At 39.1% G+C, this 23,228-nt stretch overlaps 2 protein-coding genes across 3 annotated transcripts; one reads left to right on the top strand and one right to left on the bottom strand.

Annotated features, from left to right (window-relative positions):
* Positions 1-207: 207 nt before the first annotated feature.
* LOC113691731 (protein SCAR2) lies at positions 208-8,206 on the bottom strand. Of its 2 annotated transcripts, XM_072051822.1 has the most exons (10): positions 7,865-8,206; positions 6,149-6,312; positions 5,600-5,723; positions 5,382-5,511; positions 5,140-5,201; positions 4,277-5,007; positions 1,164-4,159; positions 993-1,076; positions 800-904; positions 208-716 (listed from the first exon to the last, which is right to left on the bottom strand). In XM_072051822.1, exons 1-10 carry the CDS (start codon positions 8,017-8,019, stop codon positions 666-668), a joined length of 4,602 nt encoding a protein of 1,533 aa, XP_071907923.1. In that variant the 5' UTR covers positions 8,020-8,206; the 3' UTR covers positions 208-665. The 2 variants fall into 2 exon arrangements, with proteins under 2 accessions (XP_071907923.1, XP_027065819.1); XM_027210018.2 differs by having other exon boundaries at positions 1,164-5,007; positions 7,865-8,201.
* A 13,018-nt stretch (positions 8,207-21,224) lies between these two features.
* On the top strand, positions 21,225-22,902 carry LOC113691789 (short-chain dehydrogenase reductase 2a). Its single transcript, XM_027210085.2, has 2 exons — positions 21,225-21,697; positions 21,974-22,902. Exons 1-2 carry the CDS (start codon positions 21,615-21,617, stop codon positions 22,845-22,847), a joined length of 957 nt encoding a protein of 318 aa, XP_027065886.1. The 5' UTR covers positions 21,225-21,614; the 3' UTR covers positions 22,848-22,902.
* Positions 22,903-23,228: the final 326 nt, after the last annotated feature.

Genomic DNA, 23,228 nt, shown 5'->3' with positions numbered 1-23,228 from the left:
TCACCACCCCTCAGCTTGATTTTTAGAATGACGCAGTCTGGACCTTCAAATGGCTCAAACTGGCAAAACAGTCCAACCTGTGATCGTTCAATCTGCACAAATTTCCTTACAAGCATAAATTCCAGGTCTTCAACAGAATTTTTCAAACCTGAAACCTTCTACCAAACTAGTACAGGGATATTTATCAGATGAAATCCTTTCACCATGTACGCGCAAAAGCATAAAATGGTTACATATATGCACAAGTAATTGAATTCAACAATTACACCACAACTTCTCCAGGAGCTAGCGAAACAAACTGTATACAGAAACGAAAGTGGTACCTCGTTACACAAAATCGGTAAGATCAATCGTGATAATATCTACACTGGACTCGATTGATAAAGCACTTGCAAGCTAAAACTAAATATATTTAGCTCCTATTGCTATATGAGAGGGGGAGAGAGAGAGTATATGCATGTTTGTATGTATTAAAGGAGTAAGACCCCAACAGAAAGGCACAAGCCGCAAATGGCAAGGATTCTTTTCGAGGAAGAGGAGTTCCCTATGCCCTCCACGCTATTCCACAAAGCAACAAAGAATTGTTGCAGCGCAGATATACTGCATATGCATCACATGGATGATGGGAAATTGCCAGGTTATCCGTATGAAACTTGCGCAAGACTTCATGAATCACTCCAGCTATCATCATCATCCTCATCACTTCCAGCAAAAGCCTGCAAGAAACACATTCATTAATGCAAATATAAGCCTGAGAGAGAGACACACACACAACAGACAGAATGACGGACCGACCAACCTGGCGTATTGTTTTTGCTTTCTCCAGGATTGCAGCAACCTTCAAATTAGTTTTAGGACCCTGAATACTAGGTCTTGTCACAACTGCAGGTTTCAGGTTGAAAGACTGCAACATCCAACGGATCCAGTCATTACGTAAACTAAATCAAGATATATATTCAGAGAACAAAGAAGATCCCAAACATTATTTTCACCTTGGCCCTTATCTGTTCCAGCAGTGAATCTCTTTCATCTTCCTTCTGTATCTGAGGTCTAAATCGCTCTGTTACTTTCCTTAACTGCAACAATTCAAATTGTTAGATAACATGAATGAACCAAGCTGATATACAGCAGTCAGAAAGAAAGAATAGCACTCAGATACGAACTTTGCTCTTGTCATGAGCAGCAACAGCATCTATTAAAGGATTTCGAGGTCTCGGCAGCTTCATTGGTTGAACTCCATGCAGTTTGCCATCTTCACTAGTTGGCCATGATAATTTTTCCTCTGAAGTTGGCATGGCATGCTTGTTTGCTACATCTGAAGGTAATTCAGTTGTACTACAAGTCATGACATTGTCATCTGAATAAGCAGAGTGCTGACAAAGCTCCATGTCCTTTAAACTTTTTTCTGGGGCCATTTCATTGAGAGGTTTGACAACTTCTTGGTGTGACAATTCCAAAGCATCAGCGGAAGCTGCATCCATGACAGATGCATGGGAGGAATCCAAAGTGGTCGGGACTTTTTCTCCCTCTCCAGCCTGGCAATCATTTTGCAGCATTCCACCATGTGATTCAGGCAATTGTAATGATGTACTTGTGCACCCGATCACTTCTTGAGGGAGGACATCATCTTTCGAATCTCCATCATGAACCACAGCTTGTACTTGCGACAAGAATGGATTAGTAATAGTTATCAGCTCTTCTGACATAGGCATTGACATCTCACATGCTGAAGCTGATGGTGGCGAAAATGGAACCAACGGTTGAGCTTCCTGATCAGATATACATTGCAATGGCGGTGGAAAGGCAGTTGCAGTGCGTTCTGCTGACATTCTCTCAAGGGTTTGGTTAGCATATTGAAGCTTTCCCATCCTCCATTGAACAGGAGGAAGGGGCGGCAAGGGAGGCATTTCTTCCACGTAGATCTGACTTGAATTTGAAAGCAGAGAAGAGCCCAAAGCTATTGAACTTGATGGATCTAACAGGTGTTCACTCACTTCGATCATATTGTTGCCCTGTGGTAAGAGCTTTGACGTTGACAGTTGACTAGGAATGTTTACCAGCAAAGATTCCGCAAAAGTATCAGAAGCTCCCACTTGATCATCTTGATTTGAGTAATGTTTCTGCTGCAACTGATTGAACAACTCCGAATTGGCCTGACCTTCACTAAACAATTTCTGTTCATATTCTTGCACTTGTATGTCAAACTTTTCTTTGAGATGCAGTTCCTGTTCATTCTGTTCAACAGATGATTGACATGTTGGAGCATCACCAGGATTTAGACTACTTCTGGCTTCTGAAACAATATATGTATCAGATGCATCATCACACGCTTGTGACCCTGTATCTTCATCAGTTACAATGTTGCACAAACTGTTTAAATCTGGTGAAGCATATTTCTGATGGCATACATCCTCTGCGATATCTGATTTTCCAGGTGTATCCAACCAAAATGCCTCAGTTTCCAATCCATTATGCTCATTTCCAATACCAGGGAGGGGTCCCTCATGAAATTTTTTGGGATCAACAGATGAACCATCATCGTCATCCTCAACAGCATGATTATCATGACTAGAAAAAGTAGCGGGAACATTTAAAGGTTCACGAGCAATCTCATCTAAGTGTACATCATCGCCAGCCATGAGTGATGGCTCTGATGTAGTATCCATTTCTACTAAATCAGGGTCAGAGGTGGCTTTGTCCATTACTGCACCATCTCCTAGATTTGAGGGCTGATCAAAATATTCCTCTCTAAGGTACGAAGTTCTTTCTTCTGATAGCCCAAGTGGTGGAATTTCACCTATTGTTCCTGAAACAAAAGATTCCAAAGATTCACAAATTACGGGAATGTCTTCTTTGAAGATTAAATTGTCAGCTTTTCCCCCAGCTGATGGAACTGCATCATCTATTTCAGAATCTCTGTCAACAGGTTCTACCTTGGAGCAGTGAGTTTCTACTTCCATGCTAATTGCATCAATAGATTGCTCTCCTGTAAGTGTCATCACTAAATTTTGTGGACCTATCTGGTTTTCTACAGAATCTGCTACCAAATTATCTTGCGGATCACCGCTTTGAGGCACATTCTCCAGCAAATTTTCAGTTATCTTCTTCTCAGTGGCAGCATCAATAGTATCAGATGCAAAAACAGGGGCATCCAGAACAAAATTTGGATTCTCAACACCAGAGTCATCTAGTCGCAGTTTCTCATATGACATTTTGGGTGACAAATCATCTCTATTCTGCAAAACAGCATCCAAAGGATTGAAAGCATTAGATGAATCATCTCTCGAATTTGGGCCATCCTCATCATGTAACTTGTCCAGAGGCTGGGTTTCAGAGGATAAGAGAAATGGATTGTCATCCATGGCATGGTGAGCAACAAGGCAATCAGCGGTAGAAGCTAAATCATCCTGCTGATTTCTGTCCTCGTCCTCTAACTTATCATCAAACTTATTTTCAGCTGACACTTCGAATAGGTAGCCATCTCTCGAAATGGATTGAACAGGCAGATGAGATGTGCAGCCTAGGTTCTTAGCTTTATTGACATTCTCATTCTCAAACTCATCTAGATGCTGATTATCACCAGACATCTGTCGGGACGAGTAGTCTCCCTCTTGTAGCCAGTCATCGCTGGAAATTAAGGGTGGGTCCATGCTGAGTTTTGGTACCATCTCATCTATTTCAGGACCCATTGAGGCAATCTGTTTTACAACTGCTGCTTCATTCTCATCAACAGGAGCTGAATCTGAAGGAGCAGCTAGATCTCCAGGCTCGGAACTGTTACCTAGGTTCTTAGCTTTATTGACATTCTCATTCTCAAACTCATCTAGATGCTGATTATCACCAGACATCTGTTGGGACGAGTAGTCTCCCTCTTGTAGCCAGTCATCGCTGGAAATTAAGGGTGGGTCCATGCTGAGTTTTGGTACCATCTCATCTATTTCAGGACCCATTGAGGCAATCTGTTTTACAACTGCTTCTTCATTCTTATCAACAGGAGCTGAGTCTGAAGGAGCAGTCAGATCACCAGGCTCAGAACTGTTACCAGGGATTTCAACTGGCTCAGTGAAGGAACCATCAGAAGCAGCACCTCCTAGAGGCTGGGACACATGTCCTCCCCCAATGGATTGCTGAGTTGGTAAATCCTCACTTGCATGGATTTCTGTAGATGTAAAAGTATTAGAAGAAACTTCACCCTCTGAAGGTGTGTTTTCAGCAGAAGTACTATGAGAATCAGAATAGGAAAAGCTAGATAAATCTTTCTTGGATGAGCTATTGCCTTCATCAGATAAGCTGGAATTTCCCATTGATAGCGAATCAGAAAAATGGGCATGAACCTGTTCCCCATCCATATCTGAATTTGATGCCTGCCTTCTGCTATTCAAGTTGAGCAAATCGTTCTTGGATCTCAACTCAGAGTCTGTATCCATTTCTGAGTCCATGGTAGCGAGTGCATCCATATAATTCTCTATCTCACTTGCAGCATCATCAGATTGATAGTCACCTCCACTTTCTTCCTTTTTAATTCCTCCATCCACTGATACCTCCATTGCAGTTAATCCCTTATGAAGAGTAGAGGAAATGTAATTTGCTTCTACAGCAGACTTTGACTTTGACACCTCAGAAATTCCATTGGGACTGGGACAGGGGACCTCATTCAGTTCATGGATGGCCGATGCTGGTGTAGTCCCCTTCCCAGTTGAAGATGAAGAGGACGGGCTGCTCATTGTCTGCTTTGACTCTTTCTCAGGACTCACTGTACTGATTTCGACTATTTCAAATGCAGATTCATAAACATTATTATATGGCAAAGCCAAAGGTGATGAATCAACAGGAATTTCATGAACCTCTTCATGCTCTGGCGAAGGAGACCTGAGAAACTTCTCCATGTAGCTTTTCCCAGATCTAATGTCAAATGGAAATCCATTCAGCCTTCTTTTCAATTTAACCCGACGGGCAGAATCAATTGTGCCATTTTCAATACGCTCCTCCATAAACAACTGATGAAGTCTGTGTCAAATTAAATGGAAAAACATCATGCTACCTGATATCACAAGGCCCCCAAAAAGATTTTGAAAAAGGGAGACTGAGGGATAGAGGATATCATAAACATAATTAATAAGGAACATCAGTAAGTCTCACTTTGCATGTGATGTTGGTAAACTCTCTGGAGTTTCTCCATTCCTCCAACGAGAACCTTTCTTCTGCAAGGATTGGTACACTTACAAATTACAAAAACTGAAAGTTGTTAAGAAAATTGGCCAAAAATTCCAACTGCTTCTGACTAAACGCACAAGTTCAACATTTCCAGAAGGGAGTGGAGAAAGGAAATGGGAATCAAAGAAGAAGTAAGGCAACAACCATCATGGTTTTTGATGAGCTACCTTTGCTTTACGAGCTTTCTTTTCTCTAAGAACATCTGCACTAGTGATTCCAGAGTATGATGCCTCCACTTTAAAGACTGATGGATCAGTGTAGCGTTTTAAACATGCTCCAGCACCGGCAACATCAAACCTTGGAACAGATCAAATTCTTTCTGTTAGGAGGTTTGTCTCTTCTAGGAAAAGTAATGCTACTCAAATTAGATAAAACAATGTTATACTTGTCCAGAAGGAATAAACGAGGAGGACCCCTGCACTCCTCATAAGAGTCCATTATAAACCGAGGTAAGTCTCCTCGTGTGATCAGATTTTGATCCATGTGCGTGTTAGGATGCCAGTCCATGCCTGCACCATAAGTAAAAGTCCACATTATCGCTACAAAGCAAGCAGTATGTTATGCTAATTTACAAAAACAACAGAATGCCAAACAGCACATTCACACAGAATGCTCAATGAGTTACTAGTTCATACATTAAAGTTAGGGGTGATTCTAATATCCACTGATCAACTGCTCAGACTATGTATAACACCTCCTCTAAATCTAGCTCATCTCAATCCGTAGGGTGAAATGCAACTCACGAAGGCATTATCACATGTAAACAAGCTCAACCATTTTCTATGCAATGCAGTCAATGCAGTTTAATTTGGCCAAAATTTGAAAATGTGCTAATAGAAAGACCATAATACATAGATGATTGTGAAACAGCAACAAACAGAAGATTGCCGGGAGCACATTCAATTAATAAAATGCTTCGAGAGAGTGTTCTAACCAGCATTATAGTAAAATGACGAGTGAATAGTCTGGGAAAGGAATGCCTTCTCAATTCTAGGAACTTCTGCCTCTAGCTGTTGAACACGAACCATCAGGCTATGACCCCTTGAAGCAGTTGCCATTACTTCTTCATGCAAATCATGGAATATCTCAGCCGCAAACCTTCAGAAATCACAGTTGAAAATAAATTAAAAGCAGAAACCACCTTGAAACTCTAGAACAATTGGTAAACTAGGACAATACCACCATATACATTGAGAATTATAACAATAAAGTCTGAGGAATAGACAGTTCAAATGGGCTTGTGCTGCCACATTATGAAGCGTGACACTCTTCTTACTTTCTAATAAAGTCAAAGTTGATGATTCCTTATGCAGAACCACTTTCCACACTCAAATCCTTGATTTAAGCTTAAAGTGCACTAGAAATAAAGAGAGGTTTATGGATGTCAGATGCAATACACATGCTGATCTTACTTGTTTGCAAAAATTTCTAAGAAAAATCGGATTACCATTGCCTAACATGGAAAATTTTCCACAAATCAACTATTATCAATTAACAGTAATCCTCAATTTGAACCTAAACTAGTGTTTGCATTAATAACATCAATAAATTTCACCATTCTGCAGATAAAAGATGATTGAGCTATTCTCATGCATCCGGTGTACTAGACGTCATCTTCGGATTTAACACATAGAAGCCAAAGAAGCATATGAAGTAGTGTCCTATATTCATGAAGAATTCCAATCATGATAATGTCGATGAAGGACATCGTATGCAGCAGTTGTATACCAAATTTGGTTTTTTTACATATCAAATTAAGCTCGCAATAAGCAAAAACAAGGGAGAAATTCTCACTAATCAGAGAAAAGGACCCAGACAGGAAAAAAATCCCATTACAACATTTATCGTATGCAAGCTATCCCACATATTCAGAACCCAAAACTCTCTATACACAGAGGCAAGCAGGTTAAGAACTGGGCACCACATATACTCTTCCAGCTATTCCAGACACCTAACACCTTGGTATCTGAGCATTTCAGCATGATAAACAATCTAAAACCAAGCTCCCATACCAAATCCAAGACACGAGTACTGGTATAGAATTGCAGTGCTGAGTTAGCTCTATCGAATAGAAGAGTGGAACAAGATGGTGGCTATTTTGCATGTCAGCCAGACTGCTTGGCAAGAATGTAACAACACCATTTTCTAACATTCTGGAGTATTGAGTCATATTCATTTGAGTGAAAAACCGTATCATTTCCTAAACATGTATAACTAGACCATCAGAACATGACATTTAGCTATATTAAGATGGTCAACAAAGAATTGAAAAAGAATTCAAGGCCCCTGAATACTGGAAAACCAGAGTAATTTAGTCCAAACTCTATCGTTTGATTTTCAATGTTGTGGTCAAACCAATTAGCAGAATCTCGTGTACACACAATCTAAAACAACCTGCATTACAATCGATTGTCAGAATAACCGGAATTCCAAAATTCAGCAAGTAAATTATGCGCAATTCAAAAAGTTGGAAGTTCGGTACAGATCTCAAATGGACAGCTGTGGCGAACACCGCCAGCTTACTCCGTAGAAATCAGGAAGTCAGCATAGAAGTAGCCCAAATTCGTCGGCATTTGGTCCAAAGCGAGTAGAAATTGGAGAAGGAAAAAAGCAAAAGGGAAGATAGGAGACAGGGGAATTAAGTACTGACTCAGCAAGGTCGCCAAGCTGGCGGAGGACGCCGACGAGACCAGCCATGGCGACGCCCTCAAGTAAAGCCTCAGGATCATCCTTATCGGCAGCTCTATAGAGGTCTGGATCAGCCAAGCTGTACTCGTTCCTGAGCTGATACCTACTCAGCGGCATTTCTGCTGCCTGTCAAACCCTAATTCAGATTATCCCTCAAACGCTGGATTCTTCACTTCGCTTTCTCTCTCCTCAATTTGCCAAAACTACATTTCAATCGTCCACCGCATATCCACCATCCAGCGATTATATATGCTGCCTCCCTTTAGCTGTCGTCTAACACTTAACAGCAGCTGGAGGATGAGTCAGGTGAACGAAGAAGGAGAATATAAATTTTATTAAATAATAATAACATTAATAATTACTGTGCTTGAATATTTATTTGTGATAATTTTTGGAAAATAAATATATAAGATAAAAGATGTAATTAAAAAATGAATAATTTTTTGGATTCAACTTAACTAAGAAGTTACATTAATAATTTTGATACTGTTGTTTTTTTAATTTAAATTGCTTTGAGTGCTTTCTTCCATGTAACAATAATTTACCAAAATTATATATTATTGTTTTTTTAATTTAAATTTCTTTGAGTGCTTTCTTTTGTCACACATACTTTAAAACATTTTATCATGCTTGTTATCATTATCGTATACATTTAATGAAGGATAATTTTTTTTATATAATGTTAGTGTATGCAGATTTATGTCATATAACATAACATGAGTTCAAATTTTAAATTCAAATCATGCACATATGACATACAACTAAAGCTAAAGCTGCTAGTATGCATAAAAAAATTAATCCTGTAATAAATGGCGATGGACATTTATCATTTTAGGACTCGTTTGAAGTTACGATAACTTACTAAAAAAATACTTTTCTAATAGAGTTTTTAATAAAAGTACTTATCAAATACTTAAATGCTTCTAAATATATTGTTTTGAAATACTATAGTTTAATAAGTACTTATTATATTGGATAATGTGTAATTTAAAAATTTTTAAATGCATTTATCTCTTTATTTAGTTCATAACATGGGATAAAATGATGAAATTTAATGCTTTATTTTTAAATCACAACCGCTGTTCTAAAAGGACCAAATTCGAGTTTTTACTGAAAGTCTTTTAACACCGGAAGCTCCACCCCTCTAAACAGGCCCTAGCATTCTTGAGTGCTTTGGACCTATTGATAATATAATAATGACATCAGTTAACATATTTGTACGTTGAACATATTAATAGAATGAATTATACTTACAAATGAAAAAAATCAGGTAGACATGGATTAGTTTATATTCCTTATATTTTTAGTTTTTTTTTTATTGACAGAATAATTCATATTTTTATAAAATAAAATAAATACTTAGTTAATTAAATTAGTGTTTTCTTGAATTGTGAGCATACTCAATTAATTAATAATTTATTGACTTTGAATTAATAGATTCTGTACTGTTCTAAATTTACTATTAATTTGTAGAGGTTTTACTGTAATAATTCTATAGCGGGGTGGGAGACAGAGAGAGGTACCAGACGGATTGATTCTTAATTTTACAACATACTGGTAGAATTTTGCACATTTTACTAGTGGTAACAAGAAGGAAAGTGAGCAGTCCAACAAATATGATGAATCGACGGCCATACACGTGCGGTGGACATCGTGGCCAGCGCGTTTATATTCTCTTATTGTCTGTTATGAAAAATGAAGAATTACTCGATTATACATTGGAAAAGAAGGTTAATTATGGGCGGACGGACTGTGCTTTCTTGTTTCTCTTAGTATTATTATCATTATTAGCATTGGCGAAGAAATGCCAGCAACATTTCTCTGCTTCCAGTGACGGTTACAATGATCCTGCTGAACTACTATATAGTATGTTTGTGGATTTAATCATTTAATCTTTGCTTTAAAGGCTGCCGTTCTTTTTTTTTCTTTTTTGGTTTGGTTTGGGGGACTCCAGTCCAGGGTTAAGTGGCAACTGCCAATCGGAACCACGCCCACCAAATCTCAACTTATGCTTATGCTACAAAATTCAACTATTTCAAATCTTTGTTCAGGTTGGCCACCAGCCACGATTTGAGATTCGTTCTTCAATTATACTACTAATAATTAAAAAAAAAAATCTAGAAAAGACTTTAGAGATGGTGCTGCAATGGTGTATGTGTATATTCCTTTAACCTCTTATAAAATTTGTCTTTATTTTTATATGTTATTCAACGGACAAATGCTGGAGTGGAGTCCTTTTTTATAAACGGAACTTTTTTATACTGTAGTACTCCCTCCGTCCCGTTTTGTTAGTTTTGGTTTTTTTTTTCACACAGATTAAGAAAGTGTAATTAATTTGGTTGGAAACATAAATTTAGATTAATAATTTCCTAAAATACCCTTATGCTAATCACGAAAAGTGCCAATTAATATCAGTTACAGCTAATGGGTTAGTATTAGAAAAACTCAATATATTGAATGTAGTGGGTTAGTATTTAATAATAATGTATTAATAACAAGATATTTAATAAGGGTATTTTAAATAATTTAAAAGATTACTACATTTTTTAATGGGAAAGTGGACTACAATTTTGGACAGACGAAAAAGAAAAACAAGACTATCAAAGTGGGACGGAGGGAGTATTTATAACTTGAGCCGGTGGAGTCCTTGAAACTTGAGCTGGATTCGTTTACAAACGTAACATATGAATTTCTGAAGAGGCTCTTTTAGTTTAGTGTTATTTACTCGCGAAGTCATCATTACGTGTGGTGTGTTAGCTCTATTGCGCCCGGAAGTGCATCGTTGGGCCTACAAACAAACATACCTGAATTCCACGTCGAAACACAGTCGCCTTCGTGTGGACGGCCCCTTTGCTTCTACAACCAGCATCCGTATTTTTTGCCATAGAAACATCATGCTCTTTTTTTTTTTTTTTTTCAACAAACGACCGTAGAAACATCATCCTCATTCCCCTGTTTTCGTGCAAAGTTACGGCCACTCGTATTTATTATTTGATGTGCCGCCACAGGAATCATCCAATGAAAATAAAAGTGAAATTTTCACCCCTATCATTCTTCACTTGTTAATTGAGTTTCAAATTAATTATCTTATGAGTTAATCTTCCATACACTGCCACCAGTGTATGCCTATCACGGTTGGGTGCGTAACACATATACAAAATTAAAATTCAGATTCAAATTACGTGTCATGCATCTAATGATAAAGTGTATACACCGTGAATGTATATAAAATTAATCCTTATCTTATTAGCACAATGAAACACGTTCAAATTCCAGACCAAACGAGTTACGCAAATGTCAAAAAACTCGTGGCCGTATGTAGGGTTCATTATTCCAATTGCTATTGCGAAACCAAATACTTCCTTACTTATTACTAGTTGTTACACCAGACCAAAGTCACTCCTTGCAGTGAGATATTTGCTTCAAGTTTTGCATGCATTTGCAGTTGTTGTTCCTTACATACGCAACAGCACAGAGCAAAAAAAGAACCAAAATGTACCGAAACAGTTTGTAAAAAATGAAACGACTACCCATAATCATTTGTTTGAGCTTGGGCTATCCACAAAATATCTGGCATAGGGCCAATGCTAGGACCCTTTGAGCAAGTACTTTAGCCCGTTCGCCAGCGGAGAATGCAGTATCCGAACCTGTGGAAAACCAGCCCATATAGGCCATTTTGGTCATTTAAAATATTTTTTTTTTCTGCCACAATAGCTTCCTATTGTATACTTATTCCTACTCCTATTCTATAATAAAGGAGAGGGGACGGGCCAAATGAGCCAAAGGAAAATTCAGAGGGGATTGAACTACAATCGAACCAAACGAATGTTTTTTGCATCCGCTGGTCAAATTTCCAGTAAATCTTGGTAGCCAACTAAAAGTAATTGATTGGTTGGTCATTTATAATACTTGCAAAGCTCCAATTGCTATTTAAAGTGAACCAAAATAGAAGTTTCATTTGATATTCATATGACTATTTTTTTAGTTATTATTTCTCAGGTCAAGTGCACTAAATCCCTCTAAATTTATTCCCAGTTACGCTTTGTCCCCTGAACTCATAAAATAAGCTTTGTGCACCCCCACCCCACTTTCTGATATTTTAAGACAAAAGTGCCCTTACTTTTGTATTTTGTTTTTTTGTTCATTTCTTTGCCTTTTCTTTTCCACTACTTTCTTTTTACTTATTATTATTTTTATTACGATGTTGTAGCTATCTTTTATTTATTATTTCATGATTGTTCTATTGATTTAAATGATTATGGATAGAGCAGCTCACTTGAACGAAGAACAAAAAATAAAAAAAAATAAAGGAAATTGAAGGCAATCTATATAGCATAAAAATGATGTATACCTTTCACAATCAAAAAATGTGTGTCACTATCAATTTGGCTGTCTAAAAAGATATTAGCAAACTAGAACTTCAAATTACTTAATATTTAAAAGAATATGTCTAAAACAAGTAACTAATATCTTATTTATTTTTTTATTATATATGGTTGAGCAACCACTATGTTATTATGATTTAAATTTTGAATTTTTTACTATTTTTATTTAAAACTAATTTATTCTAAACTCTAGATGTATTGATTTAAGTAATATATGAATATTTTATGCACATAGATAACATATAATTTGTCACTTTCGTAGATTTTATGATTATTATTACGTCAAATAACGAAAATTAAAAATATAGAAACAAATAAATAATAAGTTTAAGAAGACTAAAAGTAATAAATAGATTGTAATAGCAAAAAGAAGAAAGTAATTGGTCACATAACTCATCCCTCTCCAAAAAATGGTAAACGTCTTCTGGAATTAAGGAAAAAACGAAAAGAACATACACAATCACGCCCAAAAAAAAAAAAAAGAGCGATAGTGGAAAACGGCCAGACCCAGACATACGTCGTTAGGGTCATCTAAAAGTCTCTCGCCCGTGGTTGAGGACCATGCACGACCCTGGTTAAGGACCATGCACCGAGCGGCTGTTCTTAGTTTCTTGCCCGAGCACTCTACAAGTGCTTACTAGCAAAATGAGGGAAAGACCAAGCATCCTGCCTGTCATTAATAGATATATAAATATCATTGTGACATTACAATTTACTTGGTTTGCATCACAGTAAATCTCAGGTTTTTTTTTTTTTTTTTTTTGTCGACGGAGCGGGTGTCCGAGTCAATTTTTATGGAGTCCGACTAATCCCACTCCAGTCCAGTCGGAGAGGAGAGACTATTTCTCCCCGAATACGATAATCGCTGGGACCCCGGATGAGAGAGCTGGACAACGACTTTCAAGGGATCGTCGTGATCAAACGAGCTGCTCACCAGGGCGAATCTCAGGTTAGTTAAAAGAGAGGAGAGGAGACGTTTGAAACGTAATAAAACATGCATAAAATTTCTCGCGGACTCCCAGGCTACAGAAACTACAACAAAAAGATAAAGTTCCGACTTTCCATCAACGGATCAACAATATGCAACATTTTAATTCCGACTTTCCATCATCGATCATCCAAGTGATTTTAATATTTAAAAATATGCCTGAATAATGTGGTCAGAACTCAGAACTAAATACTGCAGTTTGCACACAAAAGCTATTGGATGTTAATGTGCGGCGAGAAAATAAAAAATAAAAAAAGAAACACGACGATGTTAATTGTGCCCGGAGACTCGGCGTAAAATCAATTATGGGTTAGGCGGCTCTTGGTACGATACTAGCTACTCCACTCCAAAGAGTGTAGACTGACAAGTGGCAACCCCCTGTAGAGCGTAGACTAGCGTGTTACAGAAGTAATTACATATTATTCATGGGCTAGTTCAGAAAGCTCGTTCAAACTTTGGAAACCTGACCACGTTTCCAAGTTTGAATATGTGATTCAAACTTGTTACAATTACGGGAGTTCTTAGTTTCTTGCCCGAGCGGCTGTTCTTAGTTTCTTGCCCGAGCACTCTACAAGTGCTTACTAGCAAAATGAGGGAAAGACCAAGCATCCTGCCTGTCATTAATAGATATATAAATATCATTGTGACATTACAATTTACTTGGTTTGCATCACAGTAAATCTCAGGTTTTTTTTTTTTTTTTTTTTGTCGACGGAGCGGGTGTCCGAGTCAATTTTTATGGAGTCCGACTAATCCCACTCCAGTCCAGTCGGAGAGGAGAGACTATTTCTCCCCGAATACGATAATCGCTGGGACCCCGGATGAGAGAGCTGGACAACGACTTTCAAGGGATCGTCGTGATCAAACGAGCTGCTCACCAGGGCGAATCTCAGGTTAGTTCAAAGAGAGGAGAGGAGACGTTTGAAACGTAATAAAACATGCATAAAATTTCTCGCGGACTCCCAGGCTACAGAAACTACAACAAAAAGATAAAGTTCCGACTTTCCATCAACGGATCAACAATATGCAACATTTTAATTCCGACTTTCCATCATCGATCATCCAAGTGATTTTAATATTTAAAAATATGCCTGAATAATGTGGTCAGAACTCAGAACTAAATACTGCAGTTTGCACACAAAAGCTATTGGATGTTAATGTGCGGCGAGAAAATAAAAAATAAAAAAAGAAACACGACGATGTTAATTGTGCCCGGAGACTCGGCGTAAAATCAATTATGGGTTAGGCGGCTCTTGGTACGATACTAGCTACTCCACTCCAAAGAGTGTAGACTGACAAGTGGCAACCCCCTGTAGAGCGTAGACTAGCGTGTTACAGAAGTAATTACATATTATTCATGGGCTAGTTCAGAAAGCTCGTTCAAACTTTGGAAACCTGACCACGTTTCCAAGTTTGAATATGTGATTCAAACTTGTTACAATTACGGTAGTTCTTAGTTTCTTGCCCGAGCGGCTGTTCTTAGTTTCTTGCCCGAGCACTCTACAAGTGCTTACTAGCAAAATGAGGGAAAGACCAAGCATCCTGCCTGTCATTAATAGATATATAAATATCATTGTGACATTACAATTTACTTGGTTTGCATCACAGTAAATCTCAGGTTTTTTTTTTTTTTTTTTTTGTCGACGGAGCGGGTGTCCGAGTCAATTTTTATGGAGTCCGACTAATCCCACTCCAGTCCAGTCGGAGAGGAGAGACTATTTCTCCCCGAATACGATAATCGCTGGGACCCCGGATGAGAGAGCTGGACAACGACTTTCAAGGGATCGTCGTGATCAAACGAGCTGCTCACCAGGGCGAATCTCAGGTTAGTTAAAAGAGAGGAGAGGAGACGTTTGAAACGTAATAAAACATGCATAAAATTTCTCGCGGACTCCCAGGCTACAGAAACTACAACAAAAAGATAAAGTTCCGACTTTCCATCAACGGATCAACAATATGCAACATTTTAATTCCGACTTTCCATCATCGATCATCCAAGTGATTTTAATATTTAAAAATATGCCTGAATAATGTGGTCAGAACTCAGAACTAAATACTGCAGTTTGCACACAAAAGCTATTGGATGTTAATGTGCGGCGAGAAAATAAAAAATAAAAAAAGAAACACGACGATGTTAATTGTGCCCGGAGACTCGGCGTAAAATCAATTATGGGTTAGGCGGCTCTTGGTACGATACTAGCTACTCCACTCCAAAGAGTGTAGACTGACAAGTGGCAACCCCCTGTAGAGCGTAGACTAGCGTGTTACAGAAGTAATTACATATTATTCATGGGCTAGTTCAGAAAGCTCGTTCAAACTTTAGAAACCTGACCACGTTTCCAAGTTTGAATATGTGATTCAAACTTGTTACAATTACGGTAGTTCTTAGTTTCTTGCCCGAGCGGCTGTTCTTAGTTTCTTGCCCGAGCACTCTACAAGTGCTTACTAGCAAAATGAGGGAAAGACCAAGCATCCTGCCTGTCATTAATAGATATATAAATATCATTGTGACATTACAATTTACTTGGTTTGCATCACAGTAAATCTCAGGTTTTTTTTTTTTTTTTTTTTGTCGACGGAGCGGGTGTCCGAGTCAATTTTTATGGAGTCCGACTAATCCCACTCCAGTCCAGTCGGAGAGGAGAGACTATTTCTCCCCGAATACGATAATCGCTGGGACCCCGGATGAGAGAGCTGGACAACGACTTTCAAGGGATCGTCGTGATCAAACGAGCTGCTCACCAGGGCGAATCTCAGGTTAGTTAAAAGAGAGGAGAGGAGACGTTTGAAACGTAATAAAACATGCATAAAATTTCTCGCGGACTCCCAGGCTACAGAAACTACAACAAAAAGATAAAGTTCCGACTTTCCATCAACGGATCAACAATATGCAACATTTTAATTCCGACTTTCCATCATCGATCATCCAAGTGATTTTAATATTTAAAAATATGCCTGAATAATGTGGTCAGAACTCAGAACTAAATACTGCAGTTTGCACACAAAAGCTATTGGATGTTAATGTGCGGCGAGAAAATAAAAAATAAAAAAAGAAACACGACGATGTTAATTGTGCCCGGAGACTCGGCGTAAAATCAATTATGGGTTAGGCGGCTCTTGGTACGATACTAGCTACTCCACTCCAAAGAGTGTAGACTGACAAGTGGCAACCCCCTGTAGAGCGTAGACTAGCGTGTTACAGAAGTAATTACATATTATTCATGGGCTAGTTCAGAAAGCTCGTTCAAACTTTGGAAACCTGACCACGTTTCCAAGTTTGAATATGTGATTCAAACTTGTTACAATTACGGTAGTTCTTAGTTTCTTGCCCGAGCGGCTGTTCTTAGTTTCTTGCCCGAGCACTCTACAAGTGCTTACTAGCAAAATGAGGGAAAGACCAAGCATCCTGCCTGTCATTAATAGATATATAAATATCATTGTGACATTACAATTTACTTGGTTTGCATCACAGTAAATCTCAGGTTTTTTTTTTTTTTTTTTTGTCGACGGAGCGGGTGTCCGAGTCAATTTTTATGGAGTCCGACTAATCCCACTCCAGTCCAGTCGGAGAGGAGAGACTATTTCTCCCCGAATACGATAATCGCTGGGACCCCGGATGAGAGAGCTGGACAACGACTTTCAAGGGATCGTCGTGATCAAATGAGCTGCTCACCAGGGCGAATCTCAGGTTAGTTAAAAGAGAGGAGAGGAGACGTTTGAAACGTAATAAAACATGCATAAAATTTCTCGCGGACTCCCAGGCTACAGAAACTACAACAAAAAGATAAAGTTCCGACTTTCCATCAACGAATCAACAATATGCAACATTTTAATTCCGACTTTCCATCATCGATCATCCAAGTGATTTTAATATTTAAAAATATGCCTGAATAATGTGGTCAGAACTCAGAACTAAATACTGCAGTTTGCACACAAAAGCTATTGGATGTTAATGTGCGGCGAGAAAATAAAAAATAAAAAAAGAAACACGACGATGTTAATTGTGCCCGGAGACTCGGCGTAAAATCAATTATGGGTTAGGCGGCTCTTGGTACGATACTAGCTACTCCACTCCAAAGAGTGTAGACTGACAAGTGGCAACCCCCTGTAGAGCGTAGACTAGCGTGTTACAGAAGTAATTACATATTATTCATGGGCTAGTTCAGAAAGCTCGTTCAAACTTTGGAAACCTGACCACGTTTCCAAGTTTGAATATGTGATTCAAACTTGTTACAATTACGGTAGTTCTTAGTTTCTTGCCCGAGCGGCTGTTCTTAGTTTCTTGCCCGAGCACTCTACAAGTGCTTACTAGCAAAATGAGGGAAAGACCAAGCATCCTGCCTGTCATTAATAGATATATAAATATCATTGTGACATTACAATTTACTTGGTTTGCATCACAGTAAATCTCAGGTTTTTTTTTTTTTTTTTTTTGTCGACGGAGCGGGTGTCCGAGTCAATTTTTATGGAGTCCGACTAATCCCACTCCAGTCCAGTCGGAGAGGAGAGACTATTTCTCCCCGAATACGATAATCGCTGGGACCCCGGATGAGAGAGCTGGACAACGACTTTCAAGGGATCGTCGTGATCAAACGAGCTGCTCACCAGGGCGAATCTCAGGTTAGTTAAAAGAGAGGAGAGGAGACGTTTGAAACGTAATAAAACATGCATAAAATTTCTCGCGGACTCCCAGGCTACAGAAACTACAACAAAAAGATAAAGTTCCGACTTTCCATCAACGGATCAACAATATGCAACATTTTAATTCCGACTTTCCATCATCGATCATCCAAGTGATTTTAATATTTAAAAATATGCCTGAATAATGTGGTCAGAACTCAGAACTAAATACTGCAGTTTGCACACAAAAGCTATTGGATGTTAATGTGCGGCGAGAAAATAAAAAATAAAAAAAGAAACACGACGATGTTAATTGTGCCCGGAGACTCGGCGTAAAATCAATTATGGGTTAGGCGGCTCTTGGTACGATACTAGCTACTCCACTCCAAAGAGTGTAGACTGACAAGTGGCAACCCCCTGTAGAGCGTAGACTAGCGTGTTACAGAAGTAATTACATATTATTCATGGGCTAGTTCAGAAAGCTCGTTCAAACTTTGGAAACCTGACCACGTTTCCAAGTTTGAATATGTGATTCAAACTTGTTACAATTACGGTAGTTCTTAGTTTCTTGCCCGAGCGGCTGTTCTTAGTTTCTTGCCCGAGCACTCTACAAGTGCTTACTAGCAAAATGAGGGAAAGACCAAGCATCCTGCCTGTCATTAATAGATATATAAATATCATTGTGACATTACAATTTACTTGGTTTGCATCACAGTAAATCTCAGGTTTTTTTTTTTTTTTTTTTTGTCGACGGAGCGGGTGTCCGAGTCAATTTTTATGGAGTCCGACTAATCCCACTCCAGTCCAGTCGGAGAGGAGAGACTATTTCTCCCCGAATACGATAATCGCTGGGACCCCGGATGAGAGAGCTGGACAACGACTTTCAAGGGATCGTCGTGATCAAACGAGCTGCTCACCAGGGCGAATCTCAGGTTAGTTAAAAGAGAGGAGAGGAGACGTTTGAAACGTAATAAAACATGCATAAAATTTCTCGCGGACTCCCAGGCTACAGAAACTACAACAAAAAGATAAAGTTCCGACTTTCCATCAACGGATCAACAATATGCAACATTTTAATTCCGACTTTCCATCATCGATCATCCAAGTGATTTTAATATTTAAAAATATGCCTGAATAATGTGGTCAGAACTCAGAACTAAATACTGCAGTTTGCACACAAAAGCTATTGGATGTTAATGTGCGGCGAGAAAATAAAAAATAAAAAAAGAAACACGACGATGTTAATTGTGCCCGGAGACTCGGCGTAAAATCAATTATGGGTTAGGCGGCTCTTGGTACGATACTAGCTACTCCACTCCAAAGAGTGTAGACTGACAAGTGGCAACCCCCTGTAGAGCGTAGACTAGCGTGTTACAGAAGTAATTACATATTATTCATGGGCTAGTTCAGAAAGCTCGTTCAAACTTTGGAAACCTGACCACGTTTCCAAGTTTGAATATGTGATTCAAACTTGTTACAATTACGGTAGTTCTACTTCCAGCGTATCCAAAATCAAGGTTGAAGATTTGATTGGCGTCGACCTACTTTTTGACATTTAATTTGAACCCCTGTTTCAACTTGGTACGTGAGGTGTGAGCACAAGAATGTTAGGGATATGACTTTTGGATTCCAACAACAACAAAGACTCTTGGCGGTCAAAAACAAACGGAAACGCCTGTACTATACGGGGACAAAAATTGGATTAGATTATATCAGGTTTATTACAAAAATTAATAGTTAGGGTGTCTATCATTCCTCTATTTAGCTTTTATTTTTCTTACGTGATCAGCTAATTAGTGCAATAATTTTTGGTTTGTGCTCTTTTTTTTTTTTAACCCCCTCAGGGTCTCAGCTGCTGAAGCTTCATGGAATATATTATTGTGCTGGTATATGAAATGAGAAGAAACCCTGCTGGCAATCAGTCACTCTCACCTGTACAAAAGAAGATTCGGACTATCAACCCCAAATTTAAGTAATTTATTTAGGGGATTAAAAAATTCAGTACAGTTGTCTTATTTGTCCATATTTTATAGTACAAGAGGCAAAGTAGATCCTACTCTAAATTCACACGATAAATATCGATTACTTACTGTTGACCACATTAAGTGTCGCAGTCAACCATTCGCAAATTATATATAGATTTATGTAATCCTTGAGAATGGCGAGTTAATGGTATAATAATATTTGCTGAAAAGATACGCAAATCTCGTTCACTTGTTTATGTTTGACAGTTGACACGCACACTCATGTGTGTGTGTGTATATATATATATATATATATATATATATATATATATTTTTTTTTTTGGTAAAAAAAAAAACGTAACCCCACTTCAGGCCCCAATTCTTATTCAAATTGTTAGGTTATTCCCTATTTTTTGTGATAAGGCTCGAATACTAGATTTCGGGTGTGCTAACCTTCAGTGAGACCAGTTCGACTGCCTTGAAAGTTACACGCACACGCATATATGTTGATTGGTGAAATGCAGATTAGAACGTTATCAATATGAAATGCTACTTCATCTTCGAAAAAGAAATTGAATGAGAATGTTGGTATATGTTATACAATAGATCACGGAATATATATATATATATATGTGTGTGTGTGTGTAGAAATAATTTATTTAGGAGAAAGAAAAAGGTATTGTTTGTGCTAAATAGAATACGTGTAATAATAGGCGCAGTAATTGATACAGGACATTTTTGGATAACGCCGACTCGGTTCCGCATGTAATTATAGATATATAGATATATATATACATATATATATATCTATATATTCCCAAATCAGTCGGCAGCATGAATAATCAACGAACGACAAAACCACAAATGGAGACCCCAATCCACAAGACTCCAAACCCTGGAGTAAAAAAATCATTGCAACCTGCAACAGAAAATTAATTCAAGATGCACGGAGCATTGATCTAGAAGATTGACCCGAGTCACGAGTACCCCAAAAAAGAGGGGGTTGGAAAGAATAGCTGACAAAAACTTTACCACATTTTAGACAATCGCAAATTACTATTATAATCCAGGAAAAGCCCTGGATTATACATACGCATATGTGCTTGTGTGTGTGTGTGTGTATGTGTATTTGTAGGCATACAATTATATTTGGCAAAGAATAGACAGAAAAAGCGGAGAACAGTGAAGTCACAAGGGTGGCATTGAAATTTTTTCTCTCCCACAAGGGTGGCATTGAAATTGAAAGGAGAAGGAATGTTAAAACTTAAAAGACGGAAGGCAGTGTCAAGAGTAGTCGTGGGGGGAATCCCAATTCCCAACCCCAAGCCAAAAAGCGTAAATTAGTCAGTCTCTGTGGGAAGATGGAAATGGGAATCATCAGAATGTTGATTGGGACGATGATTATTATTATTATATATAAGACTAGTACTTGCTGCTACCACTAATTAACTTGCCTGTTGCACTCTAGCACCAGTAGTGCTAGGTTGGCTGCCCCACGCAACGCAAAGCCTGAATCCTCCTGAACTGAACTGAAGCGGGGCACCCACCCACCACCACCCTTCCCTCCCCACTTGCTTGCTTTAAGTTTAATACTATCCCTCGCATTCTTCTCTTCCGCCCTATAAATTCTCTGATCTTCTTCCTCCCATTTACCTACTGCACCCAATATAGATATATATCCATTTTGCGCTAGCTCGCCCTGCTTATAAATAATCTCCTTTTGATTTCGTCGTCTTCGTCTCTCATCTGGCGATCATGCCTGCCCAAGTGGTGCCTGATCAGAAAAACTTGCCACTGATGAACAAAGAGAGCACCGCTGCTCCTTTCACTACCCGAAGGTACTGCTATATATATGTAACTCGTCATTTATGTGCCTTAAATTAATCCCATGCATGTCCCTCTCGTCGCTCACTCATGCTACTAGCTAGCTAGTAATTGCATTTACATTCACCATGCATCGTACGATGATGATAACTCATTTCGTGACATGAAATTTAGCAATTAAGTTGATTGAGTTTAATCAATAATGGTTTTCAAAAGAATTAACCACCCCTCCTTAGTTCGTACATAGATATGTACATATATAAATGAATGAATCATAAAATGGATCACAGGTTGGAAGGGAAGGTAGCAGTAGTGACGGGTGGAGCCAGGGGCATCGGCGAAGCAACTGTGAGACTGTTTGCAAGACACGGGGCTAAGGTGGTGATCGGGGACGTGGAGGACGTTCTTGGGCATGCGCTGGCCGCCTCATTGTCTCCTCATGGCGTCACCTATGTTCACTGCGACGTCAGCTCGGAGGGAGACGTGGAGAAGTTAATCCAGTCCACGGTTTCAGGTTTCGGAAGGCTGGACATAATGTTCAACAATGCCGGGGTTCTGGGAAGCCAGGCCAAGCACAAGAAGAGCATCGTGGATTTTGACGCCGAGGAATTTGATCGAATCATGGGGGTCAACGTTCGAGGAGTGGCCCTGGGAATGAAACACGCGGCCCGGGCGATGATTCCCAGGGGAACCGGCTGCATCATCTCGACCGCAAGCGTTGCCAGCGTCCTGGGGGGCCTGGGCCCCCATTCTTACACCGCCTCCAAGCACGCCATCGTCGGGCTGACTAAGAACGCCGCTTGCGAGTTGGGAAAGTACGGGATCAGGGTAAATTGCATTTCGCCGTTTGGGGTGGCCACCCGGATGCTGATCAATGCCTGGAGGAACTCCCATATCGATGACGATGACGATGAGGATGAGGATGATGAAGATGCTGCGGCGGCCACGATGATGAGCAGTAGTAATACGACGGCCAGAGAAGCTGTGGAAAAAGCGGAGGAGATGGTGAGAGGTTTGGCAAATTTGAAAGGTGCGACGCTGAGGACTTCGGATATTGCGGAGGCTGCTCTCTATCTGGCCAGTGATGAATCTAGATATGTAAGCGGCCACAATCTTGTGGTGGACGGAGGAATTACCACCTCCAGAAATTGCATCGGCTTGTAAAATCCATGCATCGACCTAACTACTTACTTTTACTATTCATCAGTTTTATTACTAATTCTTTTGCTCTCGCTCTCTATTTTATTTATTTATTTATTTTTTGGTTGGGTACGTGTGCACTCCTTTGACCTTAAATCTGGTCTGTCTGATCGATCAAGCAGAATTCGTAATCCCTTTCAATTTCTTGCCAGCAGAATACGAACCACAACTAGCTAGTATTTGTCATGGTTTCACACGCTTGTTAACTGGTTCTGGCTGGGGAACACACACACATATATATATATTGACAGAGCGAGCGACTTCATCGAAGGAGACATGTTGCTGTTAGTTGTCCGAGTTATTCGTCCAGCTTCGGAGATGTAACAAAGCTGTCCACTTTGACCC

Source organism: Coffea arabica, chromosome 6c (genome assembly GCF_036785885.1).
Source record: "Coffea arabica cultivar ET-39 chromosome 6c, Coffea Arabica ET-39 HiFi, whole genome shotgun sequence".
Classification (NCBI taxonomy): domain Eukaryota; kingdom Viridiplantae; phylum Streptophyta; class Magnoliopsida; order Gentianales; family Rubiaceae; genus Coffea; species Coffea arabica.
This window is presented reverse-complemented; position numbering and strand designations above follow the sequence as displayed.